Source organism: Hyalella azteca, unplaced genomic scaffold, assembly GCF_000764305.2.
Source record: "Hyalella azteca isolate HAZT.00-mixed unplaced genomic scaffold, Hazt_2.0.2 contig10698, whole genome shotgun sequence".
NCBI classification, from domain to species: Eukaryota; Metazoa; Arthropoda; class Malacostraca; order Amphipoda; family Hyalellidae; genus Hyalella; species Hyalella azteca.
In genome coordinates, this window is record NW_025940725.1 from 50,933 (window position 1) to 70,322 (window position 19,390).

The following is a 19,390-nucleotide window of genomic DNA, read 5'->3' on the forward strand; positions in this document are numbered from 1 at the left end:
TAGGTAAAGACAATTGTAGAGTATTTATATTTAATGACATTTATATAAATAGTCGTATATTTGCAGTTCACGATCTTGAACAGCAAGTTGTTCAAGCCATTCTCCTATAATGGCTATTTACATCCCCTTCTCAGTCTAGGAATCCTGAACTGCACAATCAAAGCGGGATAAAATATTAATGGATAGATGAAAATTTACACAAATTTGACGAAGCCGATCGATCCTTTACTTCTTTCCGTTGTCAGCTACAGGCTGAGGAATTCTGTCCTTGACCATCTCAGCTTCCAGGTCAAAATAACTACTCTTGTTATAGCAGTAATACTCCGAGCATTTGTATTCTCCGCTCTTGCTCGCTCCCGGTCCAACAACTGGAATTGAAAAATGTTTGCATAAGGTTCTTTAGCTGACATGCAATCTTTGCAATAAGTATGTACGTGTATTTGCAATAAGTATGTACAAGTATATAACCAGGAAATTAGGAAACTCCCTGTTAATGATTGTTTTCTACTGGCGTTAGTTTCATTGAAAGGCAGACGTGGAATAACTGATCAACCGCTCACCTTTATCACCAGGGTTAGGAGTTGCAGGAGACTGGTATGGGGGAGGGATGGTTGATGCAGTGGAGGCCTTACTTGGTGCTGTGGTTTTACTACCAGAGCTTGCCATGCATCTTATGACAGACTTGGTGACCCCACGCCCACCACCTCCCTGAATAATTTTAGAATAAAATTAACAATATGCATTTATTACATTTTATATTGTGGCTGAATTTTCCAGCAAGTGCAGTAAAGTGTTTTTATACAAACAAGGGTAAAATTAGATATTTGACTTGGAATGTGCAGCTAATTACCTATGACTTAAAAAAGACTAAAAATTACAAAATCAAATGCTCCAAAATCCAGTCACAACGTGTAGAATAGATATTTTCCCAACTAATTAGCCACTAAAGCTCATTTTGCATTGGAAAATTATCTAAGAAGTTACATAAATCAATCTGAGCAGGAGTGAAAAATATCTACACTAAGAGCTGAAACTCCAGCTTTTTGGTTATTTTTTATATGGCAAAATTTTTGCTAGATGAATAATTCACCATCACATGCATAGTTTATGAAGATACAAGATATTTCACAGCAATGATAATTTAGTAAACTATTGAATTTATAATTTGAATCACATAAGGTGCTTATATCAGTGCCAATCATGGTGCATGACAATAGCAATTGTAATGCACATATGACTGCCAATCATCTAGCATGAGCCATATTGATCGTAAAAGAAAATGGTGAGCTATTGATTTGAAAATAGAAATTAGCAACTCCAGTCTGCTTCATTTGCACCTTGGCATCATTGCAATAATTAATATGGTGCCCACAAAACCTCAACCTGTGGTTGTGGCATACTTTGCAGTTCAGGATATAGTACCAATATTTCCACAGCCCACCACTGGCAACAACTAGAGCTTTCCAACCATCTTTAGAGCTGCAAGATTCTTGCTAGATGAATTATCACTAATTTGATTGTAACTGAAGTCAAGTGCATGATTATTATTGATTGCATCAGGTGCATGATTGTTAACTTAAGTCAAGTGCACGAGATTCTAAAATTATTGAAAATTTGCCTCTTTGGAGCACGGTATATATATATTTGATTTAGAAAAATTATGCAGAAGCCAGCTACAAATGGGACAAAAATGGCCATGCTTGATGTTGATCTCACCTCAGTGACCTCATCCATTTTCAAGACCCTTGCCTAATTTATCCATAAAACATAAGAAAACCAGCCCATTTTTCAAGATAATTCTTAAAAATAACACATAAAAATATATTTTTAGCTATGAAAATTCAACAAAAAGTTCTGAAAATTTTATCTGATCTTTCAAATAGGCTTAGTGGTTGCACAATTTTAGCAACAAGTTGGGAGTTTGAAAACTTATGGTAATGGTAGATTACTGGTAGATGTAAAATTTTACAAACAAAATGTTACAAACTTTTGTGCATGTCTTCATTTCTATAGATCCATCCCTTTCTGCAAACCATTGAGAACGATCTTAATCTTCGCCCTTTATTAAATTAACGTCATTATTATCAATTCTAATAATTTTATTCAAAGCAGTAATATAGCGGCCAGGCTGGTTGCGACTTTTCTCAATGCTTCCGAGGCTTTCCCTGCAGCAAAGCAGAAATCTTGCATCTCTGGCCGGCAACAGACAGATTCACTTCAACCTTCACACATTCAACTCGTCCCTGTGTCGTCTCGCGTGGTCTATGCCTGTTCGTTCTGCGTAGTCCCTACTCCGGGAGATGACAGCACTCAGCCTCTAGCCGGTTCTTCAACTGGACAACTCCTCACCTGCACGGCTGCACCCAGAAGGCCTGTTCTTCCCATAAAGAAGCTGTAAGTCATTAAATCAGCCTGTGCCGCTCTTAATGACTGCTTCTGGAAGAGCCTTAATCTCGCTCGCTAAGTTCCTCTTAAGAAATTGACATTCATCAATGATCCAATTTCAATTACATTTACCTTTCATCAAAATTTCTAAAACGTTTCATATTTGTTCCCAGTAATTTACTGAAAGCTTTTCTAAATAATGTAATCTACTTCTAAGTGATAATTGATTCTAATTCAAAAGTGATAATTGATTCTAATTCTAGAGTGATAATTGATTCTAATTCTAAATCTGAACTGTAAGTGATTCTAAATTCTAAAATGATTAACCCTTAATCTCATAGGATGAATGTCATGACGAGATGTTCATGATAACGAAGGGGGGCACAACTTTCCTCTACTTCTCCAGTGGATGGGCAACTCCAGCTTTCGTTTTTTTTTAATAAATTCAAATTTGAATGTAGAGTTTGTCGTTTACCTGTCCTTGCTATGAACTTATTTTCATCAAATGTCCCTTGTTTTCTCCTATGAAATGAATTAAATAAAAATTCAGTTCATTATATATGCAAGATTCCCACCAGACAAATTACCTCTTATCCTATCTAATTTTTAACAAAAGTGCACAATCAGGCTGCCAGGCAGCAAGATCCCAAATGTATTAAAAATTTGTCATGTTGAAGTAGCAAGATTTCAGAAACAAGTAGGAAAAGTCCAACCTGAATTTCAAGCTGATTGGGCAGAAGCCACCATTATTTGGACTAAAATGCCAGGGTATCTGGCCAATTTAATCAATTTTCAAGGCATTTTCCCAATTTAGCTATTTAGTAAAAAATATCAGAAATGGGCTTTTTATATTTATATAAAATATTTAAATAAGCAGAAATTTTCAAAAATCATTGTGAAATGATTGTTTTTGTCTACAATTTTAGGAAACTTCCATTTATTATTCCAAATTGGGTTAAACTTAAAAGTTATTGATTTCTATGAATAAATGAAATCAAGTTAGGTACTTCAAGTAGGAATCAGAAAAAAACTTTTTCATAATTCATTCATAAAAGCTTAACTAGCCTAGTCTTACCAGAGTACCTACCCAAAAAAAAGTAACGTTACAGTGACTGACAGACTCAGAGTCTCAGACTGACTGACAGCATTATTGATTTGCCAGTTGAACAAATAGGTATTGATTAAATACCTAATTCAAGCCGTCATGAATATTGCACTGCAATCAACTACAAAAAAGATTATCCATATGCATTAAAATTACAAAGATAGTGAAGAATGGCATTATTGGCATAATACCTTACCAATAATCGGAGCGCTTGCATGGTTCAACTGCGTACTATGGCCTGTGAGTCCTTACTCCGTGCACTTGGGAAGTTGGGAGGGTTTAGCGAAGTGCACTTTCTGTCGAGTGTCGAGTGCCAAGAAAATTTTCCGGTCGGTGTCGTGCATTTACAATTCCGCAATATTTTTACTACCGTTAGTACCGTACGAGCTGAAATCAGCTGATGGGTGCAGTGTGCCTGTGAAGAGCAGAAGAGATGCGCTTCAAAAGTCATCCTAGTGGATGAATAATTAGTATAAAAATTTCCTAACGAATTCAGATGAACAAATTATTTATCAAGTCAAAAGTTTCTTTTAAACTACAACACTTCATGCGTTTCGTACATAATATAAGAAGGGAATTTGTTTCATTATTTGGATTTGGGGTGTGATGACCCTGAAAATTACTTTATTTCGGCTGGCTGTCACTCGTCACTTATTTGTTATTATTAATAGGAAGAAAGGGAAAAGAGGCTACGTAGAGAAGGCATTATAGAATAGAATAGAAAAATGAATAGAATAGAATGCATTATAGCATAGGCAAGAGGATAAAAAAGTTTGTGTTAATAGTAAAAGTCAAACAAGAGAAAGAAGTTCAAGAAGAAAGTTATTTGGTCTATTATATATTGTTATGTCTCACTTATTGAATTGTTGTTCAAGGTTCATATCAAATATTGGTATCCTTCAGACCCCAAAAAAATTTTCGTGCCCTATTACATTATTATTATTACAGTTAATATTATTCTATTCTTTTTAGATACCTTATGTCCTCTCTCATTCGAACCTCTTCTTCTCCCTCGTTCTCTATGCACTTTCTAAAATCGCTTTTCACTCAGTCATGGCAGCAGTCACTCCTGCTTAAAGACCCGCTATCATCGCAATCCATGCGTCTTCCGTTCTCTCACACCATCACCTTCACTCCTCTCATCCAATATCACTCTCCTCAATCTCAGCGTCTCCCTCTCATATGCATCACATTCCATCATCAGATAAGACTATAAGGACTGTTGCCGATTCTGAAATTTGCAGATTTTCGCATCTTGATGAGAGTCTCGAACATGCAACTTACTGCTGATAAGACTATAAGGACTGTTGCCGATTCTGAACATTGCAGATTTTCACATCTTGATGCGAGTCTCGAACACGCAACTTACTGCTCCAATATCCACTATACTTAACCGCCGGCCACCTTGCTAATTTTGCCTATAAAATTTGTCGCATTTGGCCAACAGCTCGCTGCTACAATTTTGGTGCTATGGGCCTTATAATAACTCGACCCCCCTAAGGGCATCGATCAAAACTGTACTAACATGGGAGTTTTACTTACTCCAAACTTACATATTGAAGCATTTTTCATTAATGAATACTAAAGCAACAAAAAGTAAGCATTTCAAAACCCTAGGAATAATGATCAAGTAAAAACCGTGTTTTTACCATTCATATGTATTTCATTATCATTCGTTTTTTGAACATTCTGAATACTAAAATAAGATTTAGCTTTTCATATATTAATGACAGCTGCTCACGAAAATTGAACAGATATCAATGAGCTGAAAATTTCTGGGAAATTTTTCTCAAACTGGACGCTGGATACGATACATTACCTGTTCATATGAGAATCATATTCTTTTCTTCTCTCTTTCTCATGTTTGTAAGTTCTTTTGTAACATTTCCACGGGAAATTTTTTTATAATAATAGGCGTCCTTTTGAATCGTTAGTTTCAATTTCTCAAATACTTCCTAAAGTCTATTCGTAATTCGTTTAAATTGAGATGAACACCAAGAAAGTTGTTAATGATAATTATTATTCGCTGGTCTTCAACAAAACATGCACTAAAGTAAAGAACGATTTCGGCCCAACTTCAGCAATAATGTCCAAGTGTAGACGAGTATCTATGCTACGAGCCTTTCATCGCGTCTCCCACATAAAAGTACCAGGATAATTCGTTCCTGAAAACGGGATTTATTGCAGCAGGTGGAAAATTATTAGAAGTCAATCAAACTGTGGCATCTACTTTCGAGAGCGTATAATTCCGCCGTGCATTTTTGCTACTAATAGCAGAATGGAATGATGATTGTGCAGACTTCTTGACTATGAGATATTCTTCACAACGCTATGAAATAAGACGAGATTAACTCAGAAATCGTTGAGAGTGAACGAGTAAATGTAAAGAATCACCAGTTCCCCCAAACCATCGGCGCCTCAACTGATAACCGTCGACAGGATCAAAAAAGATCTCAATTGATATTTTCGGAAGTTATGGCAGAAAGTAAATCATCTTTGTAATAGAAAATGCATCTGTACAAAGGACCTGAAGGCTGTGATAGCCAAGACTAAGTTGCATTCCCCCAAGGTGAAATTGGTAAATCTAACATCGAGCTGCAGATGAATGATTCGTTCCAATAAAAAACGGCAACAGGAAGTCGGGAATAACATTCAAGTTTACGTGGGCATGACAGCAAAAATAGTTCGGTTAAGTCTTCCACCTCGATCAATAGAAAATCTACTTTTCCCAACGAAAATCAAGCAAATTTCCAATCGAAAGTTTTGACAGCGGACTCATACAGAAATCTGCCATAAGATCTCTTACTCGGAAACCTTTCAAAAACCTCTTCAGTCACCGACCACAACGGATCGCCGGAAAAATAGGACAGCGAATACTAGAAGTCCAAATAAGAATAAATTAACGGCTTTGAATATTACCAGCAGCGTCGATAACCAGAACAAGCGTCATATCGTGCCTAGAACTCTTCAGAAGTGCTTGAAAAACATCCCAACTTGGGGCTAACTCTCAACAACAGAACCAATTCTAGCGGTCATACTGGTGAAGAAACAAACGGCATAAATGTTTCTATTAACGTAAAACTGTAAGATATTAACGATCGGAAATCTCTAGAGACGAAGATAGAGTAGCCACATCTCTGGTCGGAGCGCCAAATTGTGAGACAGCAAGGAACATCGCAACGCAAGGCCAATGATAATATTCTGAGGCCAGGAGTGATGAAGGAAAATAATGTCGATGCTCATAATATCAAACGTTATGGGCCAAGTGACCTGAAACAAAATGAGAACGCTTAAAACAGTGCCAGTATAATCTCAAAGCATGGAAAAAGCGAAGAGACTTCTCAATAATAGCCACAAAAAGCCATGATAGGAACGTTCAGGAAAAAAAATATACGAGACCTTCCAAAGTTCTCTGTACAAGAAACGATTCCAGAAATGAGTCATTCAGTTAATGGCACTGGAGGTGGTCATGCGATCCATCAGCCTGACATCCCGGCAAATGTGGACGGTTTGGCGCAATGTCCACAAGTTCAGACAGAAAATGGAAAGAAAATCGTACATGGACTCTTCTCAGTACAACCCATTGTAGAGCATCAGTCCCGTCCGTCGTAATAAACTTACCGACAAACTTAAACTCCATGCCGAAGATTCCCTAGTGAATGCGCCTATCGAGACGCTAAGCAACGCTTCGGGGGTCAGTGGATGAACACACTCACGGACTTGACCAAACTCATTGATGTAGTGCACGGTGCACAGCAAATGGAAGTCCAAGAGCAGAACAAAGACTTGTTCTCTGCTACTCAAGCGCCTGTCAATTCTAACAAGGACATTCAGGAATTAAAGGAAACTGTGCATCAAAACGAATTGATGATAGAGAAAATGTTTTAGAAATAGCTACAAATGAATGACGCGCTGTTTAAATCAAGAAAATCAAGAGGCGCACTGAAAAGTGAAGCAGTCTAATATGAATGGCCTCAAAACTAGGATGACGTAAATGATTTCCCCGTAGATCAACCGGACATTCAATGTGGATCTTATGAGGGTATTGAACGCTAATTCAGACCGGGAATACATTCAATTCATGGACATGGAGCAAGAAATTAATCTCACCCGACAGCAATAAGAAGCAACGCACCACCGATGATGAGCGACCAAAGAGGCAAGCGTTTTCCTCACCCAAAAACGGTCGCATTCAATTCAAATTTTGTGAACTAATCTAACCCATGTGGCGGCAAAATTTGCAATAATCGTGATTATTAAATTCGAAAGAACGAGAGAGCGTACCGTCACAACAACGAAGCCAATAATGGAATCCAGTAACCTTGGAATACATGTAATTGTTAAAAGCAAGTGAGGCGTTCAAACTCACGTTCCCGGCACGAACACAAGTCAAACTATCACGGCGATCGCCATGTTGGTAGATCGGGTCTGTGCCAACGCCATTTGGACGAACCATAGTTCTGGGCCGGTCAGAAATTCGATTTGGGTTCACATGAAATTGGAGACAACCAGAGTTTCGACAACGCGGGCAACAGAACAAGCGGATATAGTAATTATAGAAAAAGGCAAGAACGAAGAAATGGGATGGTTTAGTTTCACACAAGTAAACCATAGGCTCACATGGGACTGAATGTAAGCGAGGAAATGCCAAATCCCTTTACGAGGAGCTAGCAGTCAAAACCGAGAAAACTATTTGGCATTCCTCGACCTTAGAGACTCCGAGGCTTCAAGTGCCCTGAAATTACGCTCAAAAATACCGGTATGGTGCAAATTTACCCCAGCGGTTATGTGGTGCGGAAGTCTTATAAGTCGGACACTAAGTTAGACTGCAAAAATCCAGCCATGAAAGAGGATTAAATGCCACTAGCTCGCAGTGAATACCACATGAAAAGCCGACGCTACGCATTTTGAAGAAAATTATTTAGACGGAATTGTGAAATTTCCAAACTTCAAAATTTTTTGATATAGTCAAAAATGTGTGAATTCTCTAATAGTTTGTATATGGTGTTATTTGATTTTGCAATATTAAATGATAATAAAAATATGTTCGATTCAACAAAAGGTTTTTGGGTCATTCAAATTCACGTACTGTAAGTCAGAAATACCAATATGTGGATTTGAAAAAAAATCATTATTCCGAAAATTATGAACAATATTTAATACAAAAATCATTTCCCTCTACCTGATTGCTTGATTTTGCCCGCTGGACAAAAAAAATATTTTTGCATCCTGTGGGAACCTAAATCGATTTTCGTCACGGCCCACAGCTTTATGGTGGACTCTGGCGCTATGATACGAAAGTAATTTCCATATAATCTCGCCAATTTTTTCGCAGCGTTTTCTGAACTCAATTCCTGAACGTTTATCGACCACATATGGCCCTGCCAAGAACCTATCAATTTCTTGCGAGCTTATCGCTTCCTTAGCGGGCGCTACTTGCCTACCGTGTGCTGTAGATAGCCGCTGCTACTTTCCCAGGAGATGACGCCGACTGGCGCAGTGACTTCTAAATGTTTTTTCTTACCTAATTCCGTATGTTGACTGTATAAGTTTTGTCTTCAATAAAATTTGAATCAGTTTCATTTACTTCAGTTTGATCTGTACTTGAAAATTCTTTGAAGGTAGCCAATGCTTTAAAAAAATATTTCTCATAATGTATTCTCGACACTTTTTAGATCGTTCTTGAATGTTTTAAGAGAGATCTCCTGAGTAAAGAAAAACTAAGTTTATGTTTTACGTTCTTAACTAAACATAAAATTCATACAATAGTAAGGTGAATATTCATCAAGTAGGTTACTGAAAATGATTTTGCAAAATATTTCACTATCTAGCCAATATTGGGCTCTCCATTTCACATTGATTAATGCAAACCAAAAAGTTACTTCGAAAAATTTGTTCTAGTTTTTTTAATTGTGCATATAAATGGTTTATATCTAATAGATGAAAAATCTTGACAAAAATTATTTTTCGACTGTAATGAAATTCCCTAGAAATGAAAAGTTTTAGCTTGATCACTGAACTGCGCGGTGCAAATAAACGTCAACTGACAGTTTTTGCGCTTGAACGGCTTCTGCGGAACCATTATGCGATGAATATTACTTGAATAGAAATATTCAAATAAATGAGCCATTTTTATAGCAATTCGCTCACATAAAATTGAGCATCAGCGGTGATGTGGAAGGAGGCCCCAATTTCAATAATTCAAAGTATGGTCTCAGCTTTGAAATCGACGTTCTTTTTCAGACAGTCTTTTAATACCGGAGCGCGAGGGTGGATCGCATACTTTCACAGGCTTAAATAAATGGCAATAGCATATTAATATTGCAAAAAGATTTTTATGGCATCAGAAAATGTTCCCGATGACCAACCATGCGAATAATAAATTTTAATCTCTTCACCTCCTAATGGGTTTAAATAGTGAAGTGATTAATATCTCGAGTGATAATGTTTTAGTTACCCTGAATAAATACTTAATTAAACACATTGATGACGACGAAAATTAAATATCATGAAAATTTAATTCTTATAAGGAAGCTAAATTTGTTATTCACTGGAAAAATTCCACCTATTAAAGTTGCAGGCGCATCATTATCCCGTTTTGTTCTCACGAAGGAATGTTTTCTTTAGTTTGTCTTGCAAATACCTTTTTTTTGCGGTCCTAGAATTCCGTTAATGAGTTCCGCACAAATTTGTAGGACAATCATAATATACCGCTCAATAAATGCTATATTAAGTACAATATAGAGACGCGCCAGACATTCCCCAGATACAGGATCTTCAATAAAATCTCAGACATTGCACTGCCGGCACTGAGCATCCGGAGCTCGCAAGGTTGAATTAATACATGTATTAATTCAACCATGCGGAGCTCTGAGGTAACAGTCTTCACAGTCCCGTGAGATTACGAAATACTTGACGAGTCGTACAAGAGAAGTCCGATGAAAATAAATATTTATTAATATTTTTAAAAATCTAATGGCGTTCAAATTCTCTCACAATTTACTAGCGGAATTTTTAATAATTTCATCGACTTAAATGCAAATGCCGGAGGTAAATTCGAATACGTATTCAGATGCGCGAATAAAGCAAAGAATGCAACGAAGTTTATTGTTTGTACAGAAAACAATAGCACAAATCTCTTTAAATAAGACACAATGATTTTTTTTTAGCACAAATCTCTGAGGCCAAATGTCTTCAAATTTTTTAAATTTTATATTTCCAAGTTTTAAACTTTTATATTTTCAAGTTTTAAGTTTTACATTTTTAAATTTTAAATTGTCAATCAGGGGCCATACTTTCAAAACTCGCTAAGTGAACGTAAGTACTTACGCTGTATTTTCTTGTCTATGATTGGTGGATTTTGCTCGAAAGGCCGTCAATGATTGGCTGATGAACTTACGATCTCTTAACTTTTTTTGAAAGTATAGGCCCTGGTCTTTTGTAGACCCACTTATCATTCAGTCCTAACAAGGACACATCACTATATTAGAGCAAGGCAAAAGCAAAATCCTTTATCTCTTATTTGAAATTAAAAAAATAAACTCAGATGAAGTGCGTTTCGCGGTGACTTCGGTGGCTTCAATGATCAATTGCTGTCATAGTTGAGAACCGAATCTTAGTTGAACTTACGCGAAAACACAATCATGGAATTACTAGTAAACGGGTTATATTTTAAAACCTTTGAATCATTTGCAATCACGATTTATGAACGTGGTATAATTTACGATTTCCTGATAACCTCTGATCATGTAAGTACTTGAATTATATAACTCACGGGAATAAAAAAAAAACGTGCGATCATCGTAAATTTTTTATCGATGTAATTCTAGATTAAATATATAGCTCCTATTTGTTCATAAATTACAATGGTGCAAATTATGTTTGAATTCTCTCAAGTTCACCAGTCTAGTCATGCGTATCCCACGACGTAATGTACCTACACCGCAACATGCCGCTGTTGCATTCACCACATGACCTAACTCCCTAACAAGTTAGCATAACAAGAGCCTATCGCTAGACTCGCTCAAACGAAACTTTCCACATCGGAATTCACCTTTGCTGTCAGGAATATCTCGGAGATCATTTAGTCCTGTGCGAAGGGTGAAATTCACATAGTGTTCACTCAAGTAACCATGCATCAGAGGATGGTCTGTGTTTAAGTTACCAAAATTTAGCCCAATAACCAAAAAATTTTCTATTTTAATATAGCCAAAAGAGATCATCATGAACAGTTAAACATCAGTAAAAATGCATTAAAGAGACAACAAAATTGATTAATTGGATGATTTTTCAAGCCTGTTTCAGGCGCTTAATTTTATCTCACTATAGGCAAGTGTTTGAACTTTAAATTTTTTATTCTTTAAATTGTTACATTAATATAGAAACATTGTTTTGTGCGCATGACTGGCTATTTAATATCCGGAATAGCATTTTAGTTAGGCTACAACCCTGAAAATGTAATGTTAAGAGATCAAAATGTAAGATCAAAAGTTTACATAACCTTTATTATATCATGATATTAACTAAAAAAATTATAACATGTAGCTTGTAAATAAGTTAATAACACTTATAATGTGAGATTGGGAATGAATAACGGCATAAACCATTAGATACTTAAATCTTTGTTCTAACTACCGTAGACTTTTTTTCACGCGTTCGCATGTCAAGCTGAGTTACGAATTGTAGAAATTATGCGTTTCATTTTAATCAATAATGGTAAATGACTCTATGAATTTAACAGAAAATCGCAGCCTGGTTACTTACAAACTTGGCAAGGTGGAAATAATAGACCTCAGAATTTTCATCACCGACAGAGTATTATCGGTAATTACGGTTATTACTATCGGTTATTGGTTATTATACATCGGTTATTATTCTACTATGTAATCTAACAGCGTCGAGAGCAATATGAAAAAGCTTCGAAGACAAACCTTGTCAGGAAGTGTACGAGGTGAGTGTATGGATGATTCAAATGTGATGCTTGTGAAGAATTTGTTAGTAATTTCTTTATAAGCTCTAACAATGAACGAAATAAAATTAAGAGTCTATGAAACTCATTACATGAAGATCAAGGAGTCTTCAATTAACAATCAAGATAATCCTAGAAATAAAGGACAAATAAAGATGAAATGAAATGAATAAAGAACGACTAAAACAAAATAATAATGAATAAAATAAATAATAATAATGAATACAAGACTAAATGAATAAAGGATGACAGTCGAAGTTCTAGGTATATCCCAGCTCGGTCTTTACGTCACGCGCATCAAGGGCAGCTATTGCTGGAAAAGATTGCGTGGTGCGTGGATGCAATCCTGGGAAAAACGCTGAATTGCTCCAGGTTTATAGCCCTGCGCAGCACCATGGCTGCAATCGTCGCAGCTGGGTCTTGAATCCTTCTGCTGGACCAAGTAAATCTCAAAGTTTTGGTTTCCTTCTTTTGTGTCTAGGAAATTCAGCTACTATGGGAATTCAAGAAGCTGAAGAAAAGCACTAATAGATTCCTGAGACGGAAATTTAGATCGGGTATAATTTCACGAAATGTAGTAGCTGTAGAAAGCAATGTACTCGGCCTAAATCTTAATTTCATAATATTTTATGAAAATTTCACAGAATAGCGATGAAAGTTAATATAAGTTAATCAATTTAATGCATTTTATTTGATGCATTATACCCAAACTTAGTAATGAACATAGCATTCATCCTTCAATCGTGAAGTATTATCCCAATAAATTAGGTACAGTGAAAATTTTTAACTTCTATAGAAACATCTACTTGATTGGTCATTAATTATATACTTAAATCAAATTATTCAGTTTTATCACTGCCTAACAACAATTTACCTTCCTGCCGCACTGAATTGAGTGCAAGACAAGGGATCTCAGCGGCCTCGGTACCTCAGTGTCTCACTGACGGTGCGTAGGGGAGGTAGTGTCGCTGGTTTCGTCTCGCTCTCTCTGTGCCACGAGTGATGAGACTGTCTCTAAGAAAACTATGTTCGCAGTTACATAACGAATTTGAAAGAGGGACCGATGAAATATTTCTCAAATATGTATAAAATTTACAATATTATCATATATAGGTATTTTATAAGCTGTATTAAATTCAATGGATTGCAAGATTCAATAGTGAAGATGCTAGTTATGTGTTCGAGTCGCTATAATTACAACGAAGCAGTCGAAAAATTTTTTATCGCCATCGTCTAAGGAAACAAGCGAAAATTTCACAGATCCATAAAAACCTCCATGAAATCTTGTCAATTTACAGACCAACAAAAATCAACTTCACAAGTTGTATAGTTTAAACTGAACGCATTGCCCAAACTAATTAAACGTTTTAAAAAATAAATAGAAAAATAAACAGAAAATAAGGAAAAGGTCCGGTTTTTTAATGATTACCTCCATACACAATCTGGTGCTTAAACACGTGAAACAGAGGCTGGATTTGCAAGTTAAATAAAATATCTTGAATTTATATCACATGGCCTTCTGTTCTGACATCTTCTGTCAATAGCTTGTCAACGCACAGCATTAACTCGTGACTCAATTTGCGGTTTGCAAAATCTAGGAATACGACATTATTGGCAAAATTCAATCTGAAACTGTTATGCGATGTACTAACTTCTGCAATATTAGTCTTCATTTTTAATAATTTATTGATGTCTGAACAAAAATTAATGAATTTATTCTATTACAAAGTTATTTACAATCTATGGGGAATTTTCAAACATTCCGTGAATATCAAAGTGAGAAATTATTCAAGGTTTCGAATCTTTAACATCTAAAATAACGAGATATCGCAAATTCTCAAATGGGTCCTAATTTAAATATAAACTCTTTAGCCACGTCCGCTTCTCCATTTCAATTAATTCCTAACGATATTATTATTATTATTATTATTATTATTATTATTATTATTATCATTATTATTATTAAACGTCTTGCATAATATCTCTCTTCACGCAGCAATAAAATCGTGGCAGCATAAATGCCTTAAGGAATAGATCACATTTCAATTAATTCCTAACGATATCTTAACGTCTTGCATGCTATTTCTCTTCACGCAGCAATAAAACCTTGGCAGCATAAATGCTATAAGGTATAGAGCACATTTCAATTAACTCCTAACGATATCTTACACGTCTTGCATAATATCTCTCTTCACTCAGCAATAAAATCGTGGCAGCATAAATGCCATAAGAAATAGATCAATATATTCGGATTAGGTCTATAGCACGAATAAGCGTAAAACATTTACGACGTAGACAGTCTCGTGAACGTCTCGTGAAGGCCGCGTAATGTCATCATCTCACTATATGTCCCTCACTATATGTCGTGTCACGCTGAATATGTTTACAAAGAAAATAATGAATAGATGAATAATGCATGAGGTGTATCTATTCAAAAATCTCGATCAAATAAGTAATGTAATGTGGCGAGGTAAGCATGTTCATTGAGGTAAAAAATATCATTTAAAATCAAAGAAAAAGTAAAATATCATCAATTGCTGCAAGAATATCACGTAAAAACGGCGGAGTTTGAAATAAACAAACAAAAACAAGTTCATAGATCGGATTGTCTCGATATTCGAGATATTTAGCTATCGTACGATTGACAAACATTAAGATGATGTTGCACAAAATATTAGTGCAACACTATGAAGTTTTTTGTTTCCGCTGCAAAATTTCTTATTTTATAACTTCAGTTTTGAAATTATTTCTAATAACACAGAATCAAATACAAAAAATAGCTTTAGAATAGATGCATTACTTCCAGCAAGAGCCAAATATTCAGCGGAATATTTTTTAACACCTCGACTATTGAGCAATTATCGTTATCCCCGCTGAAATTCTACATATTTTTGTCAGAAATCAACATTCCTGGCGTCACTCTCTAGACGACTCTTTTCAGATATCTGTCATAATCAAAGGAACAGGCATTCATTACGCCATCGCGTATCATTCATCATAAATTAGTTCGTTGCCACACGTCAGACGAACCCTATACATTTTTATTTATTACTGCAATGCTCAGTCATTTTTACCTGGATAATGTTATCTATTTCCTGTATACAATCATCGAACTTTACGGAAAAATCTTATATTGAAATGATTGCTGTACGTTTTCTGCCAGCGTCATCAATAGTATAGGAGTGTCACCGATTATTGTAATGCAATGACTTGTGACCAAGAGATCTACAAGGCAGTCTTTTGAAACTATCTCTCCGAAACTAACGTTGTAGCCTAAAAGCTTCAGAGGACTTTACCTGGTCTGTGAGATGGAAGGCACTTTGAATCAAAGCGTCTAAATTTACGCGTAAAATTTTTACCAATCACAGGCACGATTTCGTTTCCTAACTTCCTAATTGATTTGCAGTCATAATTACAGGATTTTATTTAAATTAATAGTGAGCGTTTTCATGAACACTTCACAATACCAATTCAACTTTTACCTTTCGTAAGTACCCATGACAAATTTATATTTTTCGATGACGTTCTACAATACAATTTCATTCAAAATTGTTCATAACAATATCCCCTTCATTTCCAACTGTAATATTTAAAAAAATAAGTAAACTAATCAGTTATGCATAATTTAAAATCCTTTTTAAAAACGGAAAATGCCTTGACGTACTATGTTATTGGTTCGCGATATTTTTTGTAAACTTTTGTATTTGTAATTCTTTTATAAAACTTGGTTGGCGCAGCCTTTTTAAAAACGGAAAATGCCTTGACGTACTATGTTATTGGTTCGCGATATTTTTTTGTAAACTTTTGTATTTGTAATTCTTTTATAAAACTTGGTTGGCGACAGAATCAATTTTTTTATTTGCAATTCTTTTATAAAACCAGGTTGGCGACAGAAAGAAGCGAGCTGTGAGTCATGGAGTTGAGATAGAGCGCCGTCATGAAGGCCCAGATCCCAGGGTTAATCAGAAGAACAAGTAGAGATCGATCTCTAATCTCCTCTGGAAACCCACGCGCCATTCCAAAATCTTTTATCGACCGAGTTTTGCTTCGAAAAATTAGACCGTAGACTCATCTAACTTTGCCTGTATAGAGCTGTTTTGTGGGCGAACAAATGGATTATAATAGGACTGCTTTTATTAACGAGTCCAGTAATTTTTGCCTACTAATTCGATGAAATATCAGATACAATTTTTCTACGATTAAATGTTTCTAATTCCGAGTTATATGGATCAAATGTTTAAAAATTGTACCTGCCCATCAGAGATGAATCGATAACTAGATTACTATAGAGAAATTTTGTCCTAGTATGAGTTTTTTTACATAAAAAGGCATTCTGGCATATTTAATATTACCTGGGAGTTCTGTTCACTGTCTATCAAAGCCGTATTTTTAACACCGATTTTGAGTCGAGAGATCCTGAAATTAAATCGCCTACTTTACATTCTAGGCAGAATTTTTTACAGCAATTTTTCACGGATGAACGCGCCAAGTGCTTAGCGATGTACTATATGGTTTAAAAAATTTATTGAGGAACTATTTAATGTATGAAAGCTGTTAATGGAAAGAGAGTCTCGCACTTATTTCGAGTTGAAGCGAACATTGAATCATAGAGGCCCCGAAAGATAATTTTTCACTGCTGAAGATAGAGAAATTAAAAACGAAATGCGTCAGTGAGTTCAAATTTATCTGTCACTAACTGAAAATAATTTTATTGATTCTATGAGGCAATAGATAATTAATATAATAATAATAATTAATTAATTAATTAATATAATAATTAATATGAGGCAATAGATAATAGATAACCTTGCAGACAAAAGACGTTGAAGCAATGTTTAGTTTGTCAATTAATTAATTTACGAAACAACGTCAAATTCAACGCTGAGTAAACGTCCGATTTTTAAGCGCCGGCTACTTTATATTAAATACATTTACTAAGAAAAAACGCGGGTTTGGGCCAACATCATGATAATGCTTCAAAAAAAAGTACCTATAAGAAATAAACATTACAATTATGTCCTATATCAGTAATGTTTATAGTTTAACGTTACACGTTTCAACCTATTATTAAAACTATTATTTTCTCGTATTTGCATTGAAGATTTTCACTGATATAATCGCCTGTTCTTTATTCAATTCAGAATCATGAAATTGTTCAGGCCTGAAGCATCGGCCAAATAAATGCCCACGCAGATACATATCTGACAGCATCTTAGTAATCTGATAAAAAATTGTATGCAATTCAATCATATTATTCTTAGACCGATATTGTTCATAAAAAACAACAACCATCCGCCATTTCAACAGATATTCGAGAGTTTTTCATAGAATTCAGGTAGTGGAGTACTACGTAAATCAAAGTTTCATTAGAAGTAAACATTTATTTGGGTCACAATTTATTATAATTTTACCCTGCATCTGAAACTTTGTGTAAGGAGTTAACGTTTTATTTATGAAAAAGCACTTTACAAATTTCAATCATCGTGTGTAGTTGGTGGATAAATTTAAGATCAGCTCTATCTACTGGTCTAACGATACTCTTCCTAACTTAATGCGATCATTTCTTATATTAAAATACAATACTGATCACTACTCAATACTCTTACGCAAAGTAACTTTTATTCTGAAAAATTGGAGCATAAAGGAAGGAGTTATCGAACAGGAAATCTACTGACACCTCCCTCTCATTCAGCAGTTTGAATTCAAGCCGAGCGGTGCAGCATCCCAGTTTCCGATATCGACTTCAAGAATTTAACTTTTACAACCGGTCTTTCAGACTTACGAATTTTAGAATCTCTTTATGTTTTCTAACAGAAGCCTAGCTTAAATTCCGCACTCAGTTCTTATCCTCTTGACATTGTAAACAGTTAGGCCAGTCTTTCTAAATTTATTTGGAGTTTAGTTGTCATTTTAGGTTTTTATGCATGATTTTGAATTTTGGGTGGCAAACTTATGGTTCTAACTTTCAAGTAGTGCCGAACTGATGATGGGGCTGAACATTTCCTTTTATGATGATAAGGTGATATTCATTCCATATTTTTTTAAAGTCCTTGCTTTACAAGTAATTCTTGAAGCTGTTGAGTTTTGAGGGTACTGTACAATATTCATTTTATGGCATTTATTAAAATTCAGTCAAATTTCATAAACTATGTAAAATTGCTCAACCAGAAACCGATGCGTAGTAACTAAGTAAAGTATTCCATGGAAGCAACCTCTGCAATGCACCAGACTTGGGCAAGTCTCGCTCGTCTAAAGTGCCTTTTGCCAACAAAAATGCTGGGGATGTAGCGGTGCTGCAAATTAGGGACCTGATTAAATTATAATAGCCGGTGCTTCGTGTCCTGAAAAACGTACGTCCGCGCTCATTTCATCTATAATGAGCTAAGCGTGAGATAAGGTGTGATGCGTAATTTAATGTGGAGGGGAACTATATTCGTAATAATTAGATATTATGGGCAAGAAAATTTCGAATCATGCCGGGATAGTTATTGGTAAATGACTTGCATCAAATTGCCATGATTCAAAGAAATTATTCAGTGATACACTTAATTTGTACTGTAGTTGTACGCTAAATGAAGAAATTTTCTTATATATCTATATATTTGCCGCATCAGAAATAATTGCACAAACTCGCTGTAAAATTCTCGTATGAAAACTGTATGCATCAATGAGCCCTTAAGACCAATATGATCAATGAGTGAATTGGATTGCTGTAAAGTACTTAAATGATAAATGAATGCATTAACTCGCTTTAAAATACCAGCGTGATAAATGATTACTTAAACTCGCTGTAAAATACTAGTATAAATATCGTAAAACCAAATTCAAAGAGGGACGGCCAATGAGAAGCGGAGTTTTAAAAAAAATTAATAAATGTTTTTTCATTTCGCGTAACGAGACATTTACTACATTAGCGAGAAAATGACTTTATG

The 19,390-nt window shown here is 35.3% G+C and overlaps 1 protein-coding gene across 1 annotated transcript; it reads right to left on the reverse strand.

Annotated features, from left to right (window-relative positions):
* Nucleotides 1-6: 6 nt before the first annotated feature.
* Nucleotides 7-3,891, reverse strand: LOC108676198. The gene is made up of 3 exons (XM_018164254.2): nt 3,687-3,891; nt 561-708; nt 7-368 (listed from the first exon to the last, which is right to left on the reverse strand). Exons 1-3 carry the CDS (start codon nt 3,705-3,707, stop codon nt 226-228), a joined length of 312 nt encoding a protein of 103 aa, XP_018019743.1. The 5' UTR covers nt 3,708-3,891; the 3' UTR covers nt 7-225.
* Between the last annotated feature and the right edge of the window lie 15,499 nt (nt 3,892-19,390).

Bases quoted from the DNA above. Each gene is read 5' to 3' on its own strand.
- LOC108676198 (XM_018164254.2), bottom strand. From the start codon at position 3,707: ATGCAAGCGCTCCGATTATTG. The intron at 709-3,686 runs GTAAGGTATTAT...AAAATTATTCAG, and splicing joins TGCAAGCGCTCCGATTATTG to GGAGGTGGTGGGCGTGGGGT. The intron at 369-560 runs GTGAGCGGTTGA...TTTCAATTCCAG, and splicing joins TCCTAACCCTGGTGATAAAG to TTGTTGGACCGGGAGCGAGC.